This window comes from Schistocerca nitens, chromosome 8, assembly GCF_023898315.1.
Source record: "Schistocerca nitens isolate TAMUIC-IGC-003100 chromosome 8, iqSchNite1.1, whole genome shotgun sequence".
NCBI classification, from domain to species: Eukaryota; Metazoa; Arthropoda; class Insecta; order Orthoptera; family Acrididae; genus Schistocerca; species Schistocerca nitens.
In genome coordinates, this window is record NC_064621.1 from 209,532,582 (window position 1) to 209,550,790 (window position 18,209).

The following is an 18,209-nucleotide window of genomic DNA, read 5'->3' on the forward strand; positions in this document are numbered from 1 at the left end:
TGTGTGTGTGTGGATGATGTGTGTTTCTGCTTTGCTGATGAAGGCTGTGGCCAAAAGCTTTATGTAAGTGTCTTTTAATTGTGCCTGTCTGCAACTTAACATCTCTTCTTTACAGTACGTAGCAATCTATCTTTTCCTATATTGCTGATATTCCTACCTGGAGATTCCGTCATTAGAACATGTAAATGTTGTCTCTTTCCATAAAGATGTGTTGAGTGGCACAGCAAAAAGACTATTACACACTAAGCTTTCAGCCAAAGCCTTCTTCTGAAAAGAAAAGGAAAACACACACATTCACACAAGCAGGCACACCTCTTATACACCCAACTGCTACCACTGCTCACTCTAGCCGGAAAAAAGCAGCAACTGGGAGTGGACCAGGAAATGGGGAGGGCCAGGAGAGTACGTAGGGGGAGGGGGGAGGCAGAGAAGAGAATTGTCAGGCGAAGTGTCCTGGGACTGGTGTAGAGGGCGGCAGGACAAGGCTGGCGGGGCCAGTGCCAGGAGGCTGTGCAGGAGGGATGGGGATGTGAATGGAAGGGGGGCGGGGGGGGGGGGGGGGAGACTGGTGGATGCACTGGCATAGAGCAAACACAGTGAGGGTTGGGGATGTGAATTGGGAGGATGCCACGTGATAGAGGGTAACGGAAACTGTTGGATGGAATGTGAGGGGACAGTAGGCTATCATGGGTTGAGGCCAGCATAATTTTGGGAGGAGAGAATGTGTTTTAAGGATAACTCCAATCTGGGCAGTTTAGAAAAGCTGGTAGTGAGAGGAGGACCCAGACAGCTTGAGTTGTGAGGCAGCCATTAAAATCAAGCATGTTATGTTAAGCTGCATGTTGTGCCACAGGGCAGTCAACTTGCTCATGACCATTCATCCTGGCAGACAACCAGTCGGTAGTCATACCAATATAAAAAGCTGTGCAATGCCTGCAGCAGAACTAGTATATGACATGGGCACTTTCAAAGGTGGCCCAGCGACAAGGTAGGGTAAGCCTGTGATAGGAATGGAACAGGTGCTGGGATGGTGGATTGGGTAGGTCTTGCACCTGGGTCTTCCTTAGGGATGTGATCCCTGCGGCAAGGGGGCTGGGAGTGGGAGTGGCACAGGGATGGACGGGGATGTCATGGAGGTTGAGCAGGCGATCGAGCACCACTTTATGAGGGGTAGGAGGGATCTTGGAAAGGATGCCCTCATTTCAGGGTATGATGATAGATAATCAAAGCCCTGACGAAAGATAAGGTTCAGTTGTCCCAGTCTGGGGTGGTACTGGGTAATGAAGGGGGTGCTCCTTTGTAGCTAGTTCTCGGCAGTTGTGGGATAACAGGGGGTATGTGGGAATATAGCATGGGAAATCTGTTTGCAGACTACATCTGAGGGATTGCGCCTGTCAGCGAAGGTCTCTATCTGACCTTTAGAATATTGGGCAAGGGAGTTCTCATCTCAGCAGATATGCCTGGATGGCCAGGTTGCGCGGAAGGGGGATTTTGGGGCAGAAGGGATGGCAGCTGTTGAAATACAGGTACTGTTGGTTGTATATGGGCTTAATGTGGACAGAGGTGTGGACAGAGCCAAGAGAGAAGAGGTCAACATCCAAGAAGGTGGCATGCTGGGTTGAGGACAACCAGGTGAAGTCAATGGGAGAGAAGGTGTTGAGGTTGTGAAGGAATATTGATAGAATGTCTTTGTCCTGAGTCCAGATCATGAAGATATCGTCAATGAACCTGAACCAGACCAGGGGTATGGCGGTTTAGGAGGCTAGGAACATTTCCTCTAGATGGTCCATAAATAGGTTCACATAGGAAGGTGTCGAGTAAGTGCTCATGGCTGTGCCGCGGATTTATTTGTATATCTTCCCTTCAAAGAAGAAATAGTTATGTGTTAGGATAAAGTTAGTAAGACATAAGAGGAATGAGGGAGTCTGAAGAATGATGAGAAGTAGTGTTCAATAGCATTGCCCACCCAACCTCCTCAACATCCTAGCCCATCCCTGTATCACTCCCAATCCCAGGCCATTGCCAGAGGGGTAATATCCCCACCCAGCACCCCTCTGTTCCAGTCCTGTCAAAGGCTTATCCTACCAAATCAGAGGCCAGGCCACCTGTGAAGGCATCTACGCTCTTTCTGTTGGTATGACTACCCATCCGCCATCTGTCAGAATTAATGGCCACCACCAAACTGTGGTCAAGAGCAAACCAGACCACATGTGGCACAACACAAAGCTGAACATAACATGTTTCATTCAATGGTTACTTCACAATCCGGGCCACCTGAGTCCACCCTTCCACCAACAGCTTTTCTGAATTGTGAAGATGGGAGTTATCCTTATAACATATTATCCCCTCCCGAAATTTCATTGCCTCCTCATCCCCCCCCCCCCCCCCCCCATCCAACAGTTTCTGCCACCTCTGTCCTACACCCATCTCCCAATTCACATCCCCCACCCTCATTGTGCTTGCTCTACACCAGTGCACTCACCAGGCTTTCCTTCTCTCCCCATTGCCACCCCCACAACCTCCACCACTGCACCTTACATCCTTGTGCTGCTGCCTTCTACAGTAGTCCTTGACAGCACTCTTCTGTCCCCCAGCCACCCCATTCATACTCTGCTATCCTTCCCTCTTCCTTGACCCCACTCCCAATTGCTGCTTCCATTCAATGCAACTGTCATTCCATAACTTATGAGGAAGTAAAACAATCCAGCATTTATGAAAATTAACCATTATATCTTCCCATACATCTGCAGCTTGTATGCACATTTACAACCCTGAAAATTTCTTAGGAACAGATGCCAAGTACAAACAGCTCATGGATGATTCCTTTTACTTTTAGGAACAGAAAATTAACAACTGGATCAGGTTTATGAGTTACTGTGGGTGTTTAAGAATGTGTATTTACAACTGCTGAAGAAACACTTTTCCCGTGGCTAGTAGAGAAAAAGCCTTGGATTCTTTCAAGAAGTTTCTCAATCTGTATTCAATAAACAAACTTATACAAATAAAATCATAGTGGTGTATACATTCACAGCAAAGATGGAGTATATTGTTGTTTTGGTTATTGGTTGTTTGATTAGTGGCTTTAAAAGGGGCTAACCAGTGAGGTCATGAGTTCTTTCTTCCTTTAATAATCAAAGCCCAAATCATTCCACGAGGAGAAAAGGGATGACAGCCAGTTTAAGCTTTAGCTATATCACCTAGTGAGCAGGGCCAGGAAAGAAGTAATGTGAAGGAAAAACAACTATTAAAAAGTAATAAAATACAGTGATGTGTGAGAGATGCACTGGCCACATGGGACTGGAGACCTTCCATGGCTAGTCTTGTGGCAGGAGGTATGCTTCCACTCCCAACTGGCAGTCCCCCTATCACAGATAGAATGCTCCATCACAGAATGGTTAATTATCGAAACAAGTATGGGTACAAAAACATAAAGAGACTGAATAGGACTTGTGTCAGGCCAGTCTACAGTTCAGGGGCAGAGACAAAGCAACTCTCATATTTAGTTAAAACACTGTGAGAAGAAAAGTGAAAGTAAGACAGCCAAAGAAAGTAACCAAATATAGTGAGGAGGGAGAGGTGCACTGGCCAGAAGATGTTGGACCACAATGTTCACGTAACAGAATAGTAAAAATGTGATGAGAACAGTGCCAAACTTCAAATCATGGTAAATAAACCACTCTCTCCAATAAAATAAGAAACTAAGTTTGCCATGTGGGCATCATCACTGAACAGCAGAGGCAGTGACTTGAGTATCTTTGTTTACCACAAGGCAGTGAAGTTAAGGCATTGACAAGATATCCATAGTCCACCAACAGAGAGGGTGTCACAACACCATCTGAGGATTTTAGCACGAGTCAGCTAGTGTGTCCTATACAGACCTGGCAAAGGAGAGTCAGTTCCCCTAAGAAGGATGAAGGGAGCTCACCAAGTGGGTTTGGACGCTTTTATTACTCCTAGACTTCTTGTTGTGACCATAAGTGTCATTCTCACTTTCATGCCTCCAAAAGTGGAAGATACAGTGTCAACCACAAGACTGATTCCTGCATACTCATCTCCAATACTTCCATTTTGCTAGCCTCCTTAGCTAACTGACCTGCAAGCTTGTTCCCCAGAATCTCTACATGATTTGGTGTCCAATGCATTACAATTAAGATCCCAATGCTGTGGACAGAAAGAATATTGTGTATGGACGAAACCAATGAGTTCCGAGGATAGCATTGGTTTATAGCCTGCATACTGCTTAGAAAGTCACTGCAAATTAGGTAAATGTCACGACAGAATGAAAGTATAAAACATACTAATCCCGCTGAAAAAAAAACTGCACCTATATGAAAGGGGTGGTGTTCATGATTCTATAGATGATGTTTGAACCAGGAAATCTGGCAAGAACTGAGAAGAACAAATGCTGAAATGCACAGCAGTCTAAAGTTTTTGGGAGACTAGATCTGGGTCATCTTCATGGGAGGCAAGGATATGGTGGTTAAAGTTAGTGCAGACTTTTATTGTACTACTGATAGTAATTGGTGGCATCTAATCTGCAGAGGAAGGACTACAGCCTCTGCCAGGTAGTGGTGGTGAATAGGCCATAACTGTGTCAGCTAGGCATCAAATAAAAGTCCCAAAAAGTGAGATGACTACCACATTGAGCAGTTCATTATGAACTAAAAGTTCTGGGTATATATGAAATTTTTTTCATTGACGGAAGTGAACAAACACACAATTTGGCAATGGAAAAGAGTGGAAACCATGTATGAGGGCCCATGACTGCATTTCCTTTACAGCAACCTGTGGCTTGCATTCAGCAACACTTACGGTTCAAGAACTGTAGTAAATACAAATGTCGTCAATGTGCAGAGATGGTGAGACCACAGCCCTGGAAGCCCATAATCACTGTCAGGAAAAGGTTCACACACAGCATGAATCCTGTGGGACACCGTAAATCAGTAGGAGGGACCTCTGAATTCACACTGCATACAATTTGATAAGGATGTAGTAGTCTCATGTGGTGTTACTGAGTTCTCTGAAGTCAAAGATGATAGCAATGAGGTGTTGTCAATGTAGCGCAATCCACACAGTCTGCAAAATGTTGTCTAAGGGAAAAAATTTGTACAGTTGCCAATTTTTGTATGGTGGTAGGAGGGAGTGCAATGAATAACACATTCAAAATAGTGACCGGTGCAGTATTGAGCACGGAAAAGGGTCACTTTTTTTAGGTCTATTTTTAATATCTCAAAAACTGTGGCATATAGCGAAAATGTTTCACAATAAAAAAGATCCTGTTCATTTTTCTCGAGTATTACTAATCTCTAAACTGAAGGAATGGAAAAATCGCAGATCATTAAAAACAGTGTTTTATTTGTATAAAAATGATGCTTAATGTTAAATCAGTTACATGAATGGGTTAAAAACAAATATTAAATGTGTGTACCACATCAAAGTGCAGTAGAACTGTGTTATGGGATAACCTGTGTTCTGAGGGTGTAACAGGGCAGAAAGGTGACGGTGTAGTTTAGAAGCTCGAGGAAAGATGGGTCACTGGATTGTCGTCACGCACTTCCCTCCTCCACAGGTCTGCAAAAATTAAGAACAAATAGGCAATTCCCAATTTTCTCTACCGCATTATGTCACAAAAAACAACTAAGGCATGTTAACAAAGTTACACCACAACTCCTGCAGCTGGCATTATGAATCACTGGGGACACAGTATGCGGACACTCCTGGGGAGTGCTTATTTTCCACAAAGGGTGTTAAGCACTACATGGAATACTGATATGAATTGCTAATAATACTAATGCAAGAAATGCTGATGGACAGAATCTACATACGTTTCTGCACACTGTCCTACAATACTACACAGGCAAAAAAATCCACTAATGCTGTATCGAGCGATACTTCATCATGTTTGCAAGTGAGAGAAATGGAGGAGGAAGGTGGACACATCTGCCCAACATGCTACACTATTTCTTTAACTACACACTAATTCATTTCATTCATTTACACTATATGTTTCTCCACTCCATTTCCAGCCTGGTTCAGCAACAGTAATCCAATTTTCAAATAAAAAGACAGTGTCTGTTCTAGGTATTTATTTTAAACCTTACGCATTTCATTCTAGTGGCACATCTTCAGCATTTCTGCAACATTTACAGAAGTTATGAAGATGAATTAGCAGTTCAAAATACATCAATTTTAAAATAAACAGCTGAAACAGAGACTGCCTTTTTAGTTTAACACACTTGCACTGTATTTGTCATTCATACCATAAAAATGTTCAAAGCGTGGTGATCTCTCACAACAGCTACAGGTTAGAAACTGTATACTTTAACACAATGAACAAAGTTACTCATTCCACTGTACAGTACTTTGCACTCTGGCGCGGCTGCAGTGGAGCAGAGTGAGTAACAAACAACTGGCGCATGTGAAAGTTTAAACACTGTTCTTTCATAAGGATAACTGTGTACTATCAAAATTATGGCCAAAGTTTAGTGCAGGACCAATTTCTGGGGCTCATTATTTTGCGGGTGTGAGGTCAAGTTGGTGATGTTTCTTGCAGACAGTCAACAGGGCCCAGCTTTGGGGAAAATGTGGATGTCTTCACCATTGCTATAGACAGGGGCTTAGTTACCCTATTGGCAAAGTTTGCTGTCATTTGGCCTGGAAATAGAAACCGATATTTTTTCTTTGCTTCAAAATACAAAACATGGTCAGAGGTTTTGTACTCCTGTATCTTTCTTTCCTTCTTTCAAATGGTGCAATTTGAAGACGGGATGTTTCTATTCGGAACTGATACATATTGGCAGCTGCACAAAGTGTTCTCATATAGCTGCCACTTGCAGTCTCCATAGATTTTGTGCAGCATGAAAACATAGACCCAAAGCACATACACTAAAAGATGGCACGGGAAGCACAGGTGTAATATATGGCTTTACAAAACAGCAGTAAACCATTAGTATTACTACTACCTGCCCAATTAATACATACTTGCTAAAAGCCAAAATAGAAGCATGAGTACCTATTGTGCTCTTTAGTCACTGTTATATATGATGAACAGAAGAGACAGCCTCTTTGTTCAAAGTCAACATGCAGTTCTTCATCTGTCTGAAATGTGAGGCAGTGATGGTGAATTACTCTCAAGGTTGTCTTGACACTCTTTTGAGGAATGAATAAAACAGGACTGACACTGAGCTTCTCGCAGAAGGGCAACACTTGTGAGGGGATACAAGTCACGGTTTTAATAAGTATGGACCCACTTTACTAAAAACTAAGTTATGAGGGGAGCATTTCTGACTTCTTTTGAATTTGCTTACATCCCATAATGTGGCCAGGAAGGGGAAGTACTGAAGCCACATCTATCTGTATTTAAACAATTTATTCTCTCTAGTAGGATTCCTGCCCAGCAGCAGTGTGAGAAAGTTTAATCCTCTTCACTGCAGTTCATCTGCCACAGTGCCAACCACTCTAATTGTGGTCTTCCTCCATGGACTCCAATTTGCCAAAATAATGGCTGCTTGGCATGGAGTCCCTGTGCCGCATACTTCATAGGAAAATTATGCTTGGCATGCACTGTTTTTATCTCTGACACCAGCTGTGCATTGTTGTCAGGGAGCCACAACTGTGTGATTACCAGATGGATCCCCTCCTTCCAACATTAGAGTGGCTGCCATTTTAGGCTTCGGGTGCATAATACAATTCACTTGCATAAGAGGTGCTTACAATAAGATTGCACAATGGGTGAAACAGGTGCCACAATGGGCAGCGATCCTCATACTGCCCGCATCACTATAAAATCTTGTAATAATGGTGGCCAACTGTAAGTCACCCACACTGAAGAGCCAAAGAAACCGGTACACCTGCCTAATATTGTGTAGGGACCCGGCAAGCACGCAGAAGTGCTACCACACTATATGTTATGGACTCTACTATTGTGTGAAGTAGGGCTGGAGGGAACCGATACAATGAATACTGCAGGCCTGGCCATAAATCCATAAGAGAACAAGTGGATGGAGATCTCTTCTGAACAGCATGTTGCAAAGCCTTCCAGATATGCTCAACAATGTTCATGTCTGGGGAGTTTGGTGGGCAACAGAAGTGTTTAAACTCTGAAGAGTGTTTCTGCAGCCACTCTGTAGCAATTCTGGATGAATGGGGTGTCACACTGACCTGTTGGAATTGCCAAAGTCTGTTTGAATGCACAATGGACATGAATGGATGCAGGTGATCAGGCAGGATGCTTATGTACATGTCACCTGTCAGAGTCTTACCTAGACATATCGGGGGTCCCATATCACTCCAACTGCACACACCCCACACCATTACAGAGCCTCCACCAGCTTTATCAGTTCCCTGCTGACATGCAGGGTCCATGGGTTCATGAGGTTGTCACCATACCATGCACGTCCATCCACTCGATACAACTGGAAATGAGACTAATCCAACCAGGCAACATGTTTCCAGTCATCAACAGTCCAATATCAGTTTTGGTTTTGATTTACTTTAGGGCGAAAAACAACTGGGGTCATACGTGCCCAAGTCAAAACTATAGAACACGAATACAGAGAGGAGTTAAAAACGACTGTACGTAAGTCCCAATTGATGTAATAGAAGACAGCTAAAAACAGGCACGTGGAAAAGGGCTAAAAAAGACACCATACAGAAACAGAGGTCCAAAACTAAAAATTAAATGGCCTTCGCCATATTGCTTTGGCAGATAAAAAGTAAGACGTGGTAGACAGCCCATGCGTCATTTGCAAAAACGGCCGATAACTCAGATGACAAATCCGAACAGGAACGTAAAAAATGGACATTCCATCTGGAAGTGGCAGACAGTTAAAACTTGAGTGCAATGTGTACAAAGTAGTGGTGTAGTGCCACTTAGCAAATGACGACGGCTAAAAAGACAGTGCCCACTACACAGCCAAGATAGAATAACCCCCTCCCACCAGGAGGGCCAAGAGGAGGTCATCCAAGCTGCTGGGAGAGGCTTAATAAGCCGGAGCTTATTCCTGTGCAGGGAGGATCATTGGCGATGCCAAAGAGACACCACCTCCTGACAGACGGCAACACAGAGATCGTCAGAGGGAATATAGGTACTCGCAGGCTGAGGTACGAGGACTGCAGCCTTGGCAGCAGCATCAGCAGCCTCATTTCCTGGTAGACCGACATGACCAGGAACCCAAGAAACACCACACTGGCTCCACCAAGAGAGAGCAGTTGACAGTTTTCCCGGACCCGCTACACTAACGGATGGACGGTGTACAGCACACATAGAATTTGAAGGCCACTGAGTGAGTCTGAGCAGAGGACACAACTGAAAAGGCTGTGTCGCCGGATGTACTCCGTGGCCCCATATAAGGTGAAGAGCTCAGCTGTAAATACTGAGGAGTGTGCTGGAAGCCGATATCAAAAGACACGGGTGCCAATGACGAAGACACACCCAACCCCATGGTCAGTCCCAGAGCCATCAGTGTATACAAAGGTACTATCGCGAAGTTCCATGCGAAGGTCGTGAAACTGAAGGCAATAGATTGAGGCTGAAGTAGTGTCCTTAGGAAGCAAATGAAGGCCAAGGCTAACATGGACTGCTTCACAAAGCCAAGGTGGTGAAGGATTCACACCCACCGGGAAAGGTGCAGGTAGTGTGAAGTTAAGCCACTGTAGCAGGTGCCGAAAGCGGACTCTAGGACATTACAGAGAAGAAGGATGAGCCCCATACTGACGATCAAAGGAATCATCAAAGGAGGATGCATAGGATGGGTAGCCATGCATGGCACACAAATGGCATGCATACCTGCTGAGGAGAAAGTCACGGCGGTAGGACAGGGATAATTCAGCAGCTTCAGCATACAGACACATCAACCGGGCTGGTGTAAAAGGCACCCATGGCCAAACTGATGCCACATTGGTGGATAGTGTTGAGACAGCATAAGAGGGACGGGTGTGCACATGCATAAACATAGCACCCATAGTCGAGTTTCGAACAGACAAGGGACTGGTACAAATGGAGGAGGGTGGTTCAATCGGCACCCCTGGAAGTGCCATTGAGGACACATAGGACATTGAGGAACCATGTTCAGAAGGCTGCCAGGTACAATACATGGGAGGACCAAGAGAATTTCCTATTGAACATGAGCCCCAGGAATTTCGTAGTTTCAATGAACGGAAGGGCAACAGTCCCAAGATGTAAAGATAGTGGGAGAGACCACCTGCGTTGCCAGAAATTCATACAGATGGTTTTGTCAGTGGAAAAGCGAAAGCCATGGGCGATGCTCCAGGGGTAAAGACGATCAAGACACCGCTGAAGATGCTGTTCAGTGATACAGGTCTGTGGAGAACTGAAATAGATGGCAAAATCGTCAACAAAAAGGGAGCCGGAGATGCTCGGTGGGAGACAGACCATGATAGGGTTAATGGAGATAGCAAAGAGGACGATACTCAGGACGGAACCCTCAGGCACACCGTTTTCCTGGAAAAAAGTGTCCGAAAAGCAGAACCCACACACACCTTGAAAACTCGATCTTGTAAAAATGCCTGAAGGAAATGTGGCGGACAGCCATGGAATCCCCACGTGTAAGGGGTACGGAGGATACCAGTTCTCCAGCAGGTGTCGTAGGCCTTCCCCGAATAGAAAAACGCGGCCACAGTCTGGGATTTCTGCAGAAAACCATTCATGACATGGGTGGGCAAAGTAACGAGATGGTCAACTGCAGAACGCCTTGCTTGAAATCCACACGGTGCATTCGTCAGTAAATTGCAAGACTCGAGCCACCATACCAGCTGGTCATGAATCTTACGTTCCATCACCTTGCCAATGCAGCTGGTAAGAGAGATGAGGTGGTAGCTAGAAGGAAGATTTTTGTCCTTACTAGGCTTAGGTATGGGTATGAAGATGGCTTCACGCCAGCATCCGGGAAATGTGCCCCCTGCCCAGATGCGGTTGTACGTGTTAAGCAGAAAGTGCTTGCCCACAAGAGAAAGGTGCTGCAACATCTGAATGTGGATGGCGTCTGGCCCTGGGGTGGAGGATCAGGATGAGCTGAGAGTACAATCGAGCTCCATCATAGTAAAGGCAGCATTGCAGCACTCATTATTCGGAGAAGAGAGGGGTATAACCCAAGCCGCCTCCACTCGTTTCTGATGGAGGAAGGCAGGGTGATAGTGGGAAGAGCTCGAAACTTCTGCAAACTGGTGGTCCAAGGTGTTGGAGATAGCAATAGGGTCTACGATAGCATCGTCTGCTACTGTGAGGCCAGAAATGGGTGAATGGTCTTGGTCCCAGAGAACCGTCAGAGGTTGGCCCACACGACAGAGGAAGGAGTGGAACTGTTAAAAGAATTAGTGAATGAAATACAGCTAGGTTGTTTGCTATCCCGAAGAATTCGACGACACTTTACATGCATCTCTTTATAACGAATGCAGTATGCCATCATAGGATGATGGTTAGAAACGTGGAGAGCATGTCTCCGTGCGCAAATTGTGTCGTGGCATGCCTCAGTCCACCAAGGGACTGGGACACAATGTGGTAAAGAGTAAGTGCAAGGAATGGAACGTTCTGCAGCAATAAGGATAACATTGGTGAGATAGTCCACCTGGACATCACAACTGGGGAAATCTTGTTCTTCGAAGGTTGTCAGGGAGGAGTAAAGCTGCCAGTGAGCCTCAGTAAGCTGCCATTTGGGCATGCAAAAATGTGGAACACTTCACAATTTTGCATGTAACCCTTGCGCAGGGGCCATGCTAATCTTCTCTGTATCGTTCCAATTTTAGTATGTGTACCGCCCAAGTGAGTACATCCAATGTCTGTATTGACGGGTCCAGGCAAGGAGATAAGCTCTGTGACACACAGTCATCAAGAGTACACGAGTGGGCCTTCTGCTCCAAAAGCCCATAACGATGATGTTTCATTGAATGGTTCACATTCTGACACTTTTTGATGTCCCAACATTGAAATCAGTAGCAATCTGCGGAAGGATTGCACTTCTGTCACATCGAATGATTCTCTTCATTCATAATTGGTCCCATTCTTGCAGAACCTTATTCTGGCTGCAGCGATGTCGGAGATTTGATGTTTAATCGGATTCCTCATATTCACAGTAGAATCGTGAAATGGCCGTACAGGAAAATCCCCACTTCATCGCTACATTGGAGATGCCATGTTCCATCGCTTGTGCACTGACTATAACATCATGTTCAAAATCACTTAAATCTTGATAACCTGCCATTGTAGCAGCAGTAGCCGATCCAACAACTGCAACACACACTTGTTATCTTATGTAGACATTGCTGACCACAGCACCATACTCTGCCTGTTTACATATCTCTGTTTTTGAATATGCGTGCCTAAAACAGTTTCTTTGGTGCTTCAGTGTGTACGAGTGAAAAAAAGAAAGTTTGGAAAAAGCAATTAGGCAGTGACGATAAGTGCCCCCACGGAAAAGACAGATCACAACTAAGGAATCCTTTCTACAGACCAAGTCTGAGAAACTTGATAATCAGAGATAGGAATGCAGTACAGGAAAGGATGGAGTATCGCAATGACTATGAGCACCATGCTCCCCAAGCATGTACTTATGAAATCACGATTTTAGTGAAAACTCTGAGATGTCATCTGCAGATAATGGATGGAGACCTCCAGAGGATCAACATTTGGTGCAGGAACTGACAGCTGACCCTCAACATTAGTAAATGTAACACACTGTCCACCAGTGACAGAAACAGCCACCATGGTTCGATTACAAGATAGGCAAAAGATTCAATGGGAACTGCATCAACTAAAGTATTTTGGAATATCTGTCTAGAGTGATATGGAAAGACCATATAAAATTAGTTTTAGGAGAATCAGATGACAATGTAAATAGAAGAATTTTAAGGATTCTGGAGTACTGCTCGTCAGCCTGGTATCCTAATCACATATGATTATAGAGGGGATCCAACAAAGGCAGTCACTAAGATAGAGGCATAGTGCAGTATCAAGATGTTTACTACGCCATAATTAAATTCTGAGAGCGTACATTCTCTTTACTTCCTAAAATGTATATTTAACAAAAAAAATTCTTCATATGAAAATCAGAAATATTAAAGCTCACATTGAGACATAGTGACACAATCATCCTACCAGCAAACTGTTCAAGACCAACAAGGCATGGGATAAACCATAGAACTATGAGAAGTCCACTTTTCCATACAACGGAATTTGGCTTGTCGTGTATAAATATGGATGTTTTCTTCAGTAGCAGCCATTGCTGTGTATCTGGACTCACCCATCCCAAGAGAATTTATATTGTGTTTGCTCTTTGAAACCAATAAGACTGACTGTGAAGGGAGGAAAATCACCAAACGGCATATGCAACTGTTCAGTATATTTTGTGTCACTACAGCTGCTTTGAAAAAAAAAAGTGCAGTGTTGACTTATTGATCAGTTACAATGTTTTATTCAGGCTAAGGAGAACAAATAACTGAACTTTCTCATGTAAAATTATCTGGTGACAATCTAGTTGTAAATGGAATGGTTCCAGACAAGATGCAGATAGTCTAGTCCACAGAAAGAGGAAGCCTCCAGTTGATGCTTCTTTTTTCTATCTTCTTTTGCTTTCAAATAAATCAGAAAGTGAATAATACAAGCTACACCTATACAAAGTGCCCCATACATATAAATGATGACAACAGAAGAACACTGCAGCAAGAAAATCAAGTTTGAGATCTTTACAATCAGAAATCTCTGACATACTTAAAAACAATGTTAGAATACTTCTTGGTGACTGCAATGAGCAACCCGAGAAGTAAAAGAAGATTCAGAGTATTGTAGTTGAATACCCAGCATGCTTAAGAACAGACACAAATTATAAAACACCTCAATATGAGTAAAATTGAGTTAAAACCGATGTCCATACATTTTCGAAAGTTACCAAGAAAAGGCAAAACTTTGATATCCCCAAATCCAAACCTAGGAGGCTACTATAAACTGGGTCACATAGCCTTATTCAAAAGGAGTACCATGGAAATTGTGAACTTTAAAGTAATCAGAACTGGGGGATTTGATTCATATCATTCTCTCCTCTAGATTTGGTTTCTTCCATCTAAAATGAAAAAGACAACCAAGAAAGATGTTGGACACAACTCCACTACAGCTAACATTACAATAAAAGTTATAGAAAAATATCGAGGTGGCATTGAAATAGCAAAAGAGGTGACTGGCATGAAGTCCAGGTACAAATTACTAATGCAGCAGAGAAAACTTTAGGACCAGTCAAGAATTTTTTTCCAAAAAAGAGCATGTGAATCAGGAGTGTGAAGAAGAATTAGAAAAAAGTGCATAAAATGGAAATTTTCAAAAAATAACAACACTTAGAACAATTCAGACAACAAAGAAAAGAAAACACCAAAAATAATCTGGAAAATCAAAAGAAGCAAGTCATAAAATCTTAACTTATGGAAACACTAGAAAATTTCACCAAAGTAATGTCTACTAGAAATTTTTACTGAACTTTTAAATATACTTAAAAGGCACCATGCACCAAGTAAATGCTTCAAAGATGAAAATGGCAAAATAGGATTAAATAACAAAGAAAATTGTGAAATATTAGCAGTTCCAACAGTTAAATTGGAATTTCCAGTCTACCACAAAATCTGGAGGAAGATTTCCCACTAACAGTGCTAGATATTCATGAACACACCAATACACTCAAAAACAACAAAGAAAGTGGTGAAGATTCCTTTTCAGCAGAATTATTGAAAAGGTCAAAACAAAAGATTATAAAAGACCTACAACTTGTTTTTGAGAAAGTTTGAAAAAATTAAAAGATTCCGAAAGAGCATCATTAACCCAACCATTACACAAAAAGGGGGAAGAGACAAAATGTCAAAAATTATAGAGGACTGTCACTTCTACCACTGGGATACAAAATGTTGTTATAAATTCTGTCGGACACTGCTGTAGAACTTTGAACAAACAACTGGTAGAATATCAGCATGGTTTTGGAAAGGGAAGATTCTGTACAGCACAAATTTTTAATTTAAAATCAATAATTTGGCACAGAATGTTAACTAGCAAACCTATAATCATGTCATTTATTGATTTTTAAGAAAGCATTTGATTTGGTAGACAGTGAAACAAGAGATAAGAACAGTAGATAGTTTGGTGTTTAAGTAAAATTAGCAAACAATTTGTGAAACTTCAAGAAAGGTAATACCTAAAGGTTAGAAAAAATTGTAAGGATCTGAAATTTGGAAAAAAGGAAGGAGAAGAACTAATAATTCTGGAAGGAAAGCAAATGGAATTAAGGTACACTGCCTGAGTTTTGCAGAAGATTTTGCAATGCTTTCAGAAAATCTGACAGCAGCAGTTACTCAAATTTTCTGGTAAAAATAGCGAATACAACTAGTCTCAAAATGTAAGCTGAAATAATTCATAACAAACATTAAAAAATGCACAAAAATTCACAGAAATACAAATATGTAAAATAGAGTGAGTAAGTAAAGGTAAATACATTGCAGAAACCATGCATCAAAATGGACAAGAAAAATTTACAATAGACAAAGAGTTAACAAAATGGAATGAGCATATCATATTATAAAGAATGTTTATAACAAGGAATGCTTATCTAGAAAAACAAAACATTATACCACAGTGGTATGACCAGAACATTCATTTGGAGGTGAATGACTAGCATTGAACTACAAGCTGGCTGACTAATGTTATTTAAAAGCCTCATTGGAAAATGAGAAGTAATGAGGTGATCCGCAAAAATATAGAGAAAATATCAGAAGCATAGGCTAAGCGAAGATTAATTCTATACTGAATGAATGAGAACAGCCTAATAAAACCAATATTTCTGTATTTCTGTAAGAAGAACTCAACAACAGCGTGGATCACTGAAGTATGGAAAGGGCTAGAAAGAAACATCAAAGAATCAGAAATAATGGAGAGAGACCTTTTTAAAAAACAAATACTAAATTTTTTGGGCTTTCAGAGTAGAAGTCAGGAACAACATGGACAGAAGAGAGGAAAAGACAACATGGAGAGCAAACAAGAGACTACTGGCAAAATAGGAAACACAGAAAGGAGGGAACTGAAGTTGTGATGTGATCCTGTTGGTAAAAAAAAAAAAAATAAATAAAATAAAATAAAATAAAAAATACAGAAAAAAACACACAACTTATATATAATTCAATGCAAATCCAAGGCAATGACTTTTCCAGCAACGACATTCTTCTCTTTTAAATGCACTAGATCAACAGGAATAACACCACACACATTCCTAAATTCAACAGTTTCTGCTTCCATATGAAGATTTTTTTTAAAAAAAGCTGTAACTGGAGAAGTGAGCAGAGACAGCCATCATGAAGCCACACACATAGTAATGCGTGGTAGCAGACAGCAATCATCAAGTAACAATAAGTCATTTAAATAACACCCAGTTCAAGAATCATTTTTCACTGAAAAATGAAATGAGTGTTCCGTTGTAAATTGGCACTATCCTCACACAGGGAAATTCCCTCCCATGAATAGTAAGCTCAAACGTTGAAACATACCTGTAAAAAAATATGTAAACAATTTTGAATTGAAGATCTGGTTCCTGTTTTAAAACTGGCCGCGAATTTTCACAGAGTTTTTATTTTGCACTTTTTTAGTGATCTATGGTTTTGTGTAACGCAAAGAGAATATATTTGCATAAAGAACCCTTTTCACGTGCTTAACAAAAATACGAACGTATCAGTGTAACTGTATTAAAATCAGTGTGAACATAAATGTTTGTCGCGTTTCCCGGTACAATGGAACGGTATAGTGTACAGTCAAATACTACGGTGTAAGAGCTTTACTAATTAATGTGGTTGTCATTACTAACAAATATGAACAATTTTTAACTCGGTAAATCTGCAAAGTTGTGGCAACTTTGCAGATTTACCGAGCACTGGCCATATGCTTACGCATGTTTACTCTCTCAAGTGATCGCAATTTCGGGCTTCATCTCTGTGCAACATTTATCATGATCCGAATCATCAGCACCTACGTATTATATCAACATATCAAGAAATTTGTAGACCAGTGTCAACACACTAATGTCCATAAAACACTGGTAAAACCATATCTAAATATGAATATCAAACTAAGCCAAAGTATTGCAAAGTCTCTAGGATAAGGCGACGCTCACCTCGAGAGTTTTTTGCGCAAGTTCTTTATAATGTCTTAAGCTTTCCGTAGTATGCAGCAAATCAGAAAGTAAAGACTCGACAAGATGTAACGAGTCTGTACCCAAACTCTGATGGTATCCCAGCTCGTCCAAATTTCTACGTAGATTGGCGTACTTCTTTTCTTTCAGATTCAATTCGGGCATCCCCATGACGTTCATTTATAAATACAACACTTTATACTTTGCAAAAACTGGCGTTTTTTAGTTATCTTCCGAATGCTACGTTTACCGTTTACAGTGAAACTATTTATAAAATTCTTCTTTGTTTAGCAGTGTTGTATATTGATGGCAAATTCTGCTAGCTACGAGGGTAAACACTCTACGAATAACACAACGTGAAGCACTTCAGTCACACGAATCTTGTCCTTTTAAGTGTCTGGGTTGTAAAAACGTTTTCATAATGAATATCGAACTTTCTTCAAGCCTCACGGGTCAATAATACTATTTAGAAAAACCGCACTTTGTTCACAACCTCAAACTCGCCCCTACGTCCGAAATACACTTGTCAAATTTCAGTCGCGCGGGCCGATAAACATTTGAAAAAGAAAGCATCAAGCCAGCCAACATTTGAAAACTTATTATGTTTCGAAAACTTTTACTATGATAAAAAAATTAATAATGGAACTCTATCAGTCATTACTAGGATTTCACAAAACTACTCGTCTTAGTTGTTTTTGCCTATTAAATTTCCATCCGATACTGTTTGAAAACTTAAGACATTCACTCCGGTCTGTTGGGGACTCCGAATGGCAGTGACACTTACGAGCCATGACACATGACAGGGATCGATTAGCGAGGTAATAGTTTTATTAGCCCGTGAATCATTGTAGAAGGATATTGAACGTATTACGGTATTAGCTGAAAAACATGCAACATAATTCTTACATATCGGTATTTACATACGTACGTAGACAATTTGATAAAGATGGGCCGTTGCATTACAGTAGGAATCATGCCAGCATTTACTTAAATTAATTTACAGAAACCAGTGAAACCCTAAATCAGTATGGCCGTATGGAGACT

General features: G+C 41.7%; 1 protein-coding gene and 1 non-coding gene across 2 annotated transcripts in view; both read right to left on the bottom strand.

Moving 5' to 3' along the window:
- LOC126198691 (centrosomal protein of 135 kDa) overlaps window positions 1-17,652 on the bottom strand; it is a 407,813-nt gene extending 390,161 nt beyond the window's left edge. Inside the window, exon 1 of the mRNA XM_049935187.1 lies at window positions 17,148-17,652. Coding sequence (XP_049791144.1) covers window positions 17,148-17,345 — 198 coding nt within the window. The 5' untranslated portion in view covers window positions 17,346-17,652. The remainder of the gene's footprint in view (window positions 1-17,147) is intronic.
- Window positions 11,681-11,787, bottom strand: LOC126199980 (U6 spliceosomal RNA). The gene has a single exon (XR_007540172.1). It is a non-coding gene; the product is annotated as a U6 spliceosomal RNA (small nuclear RNA).
- Window positions 17,653-18,209: the final 557 nt, after the last annotated feature.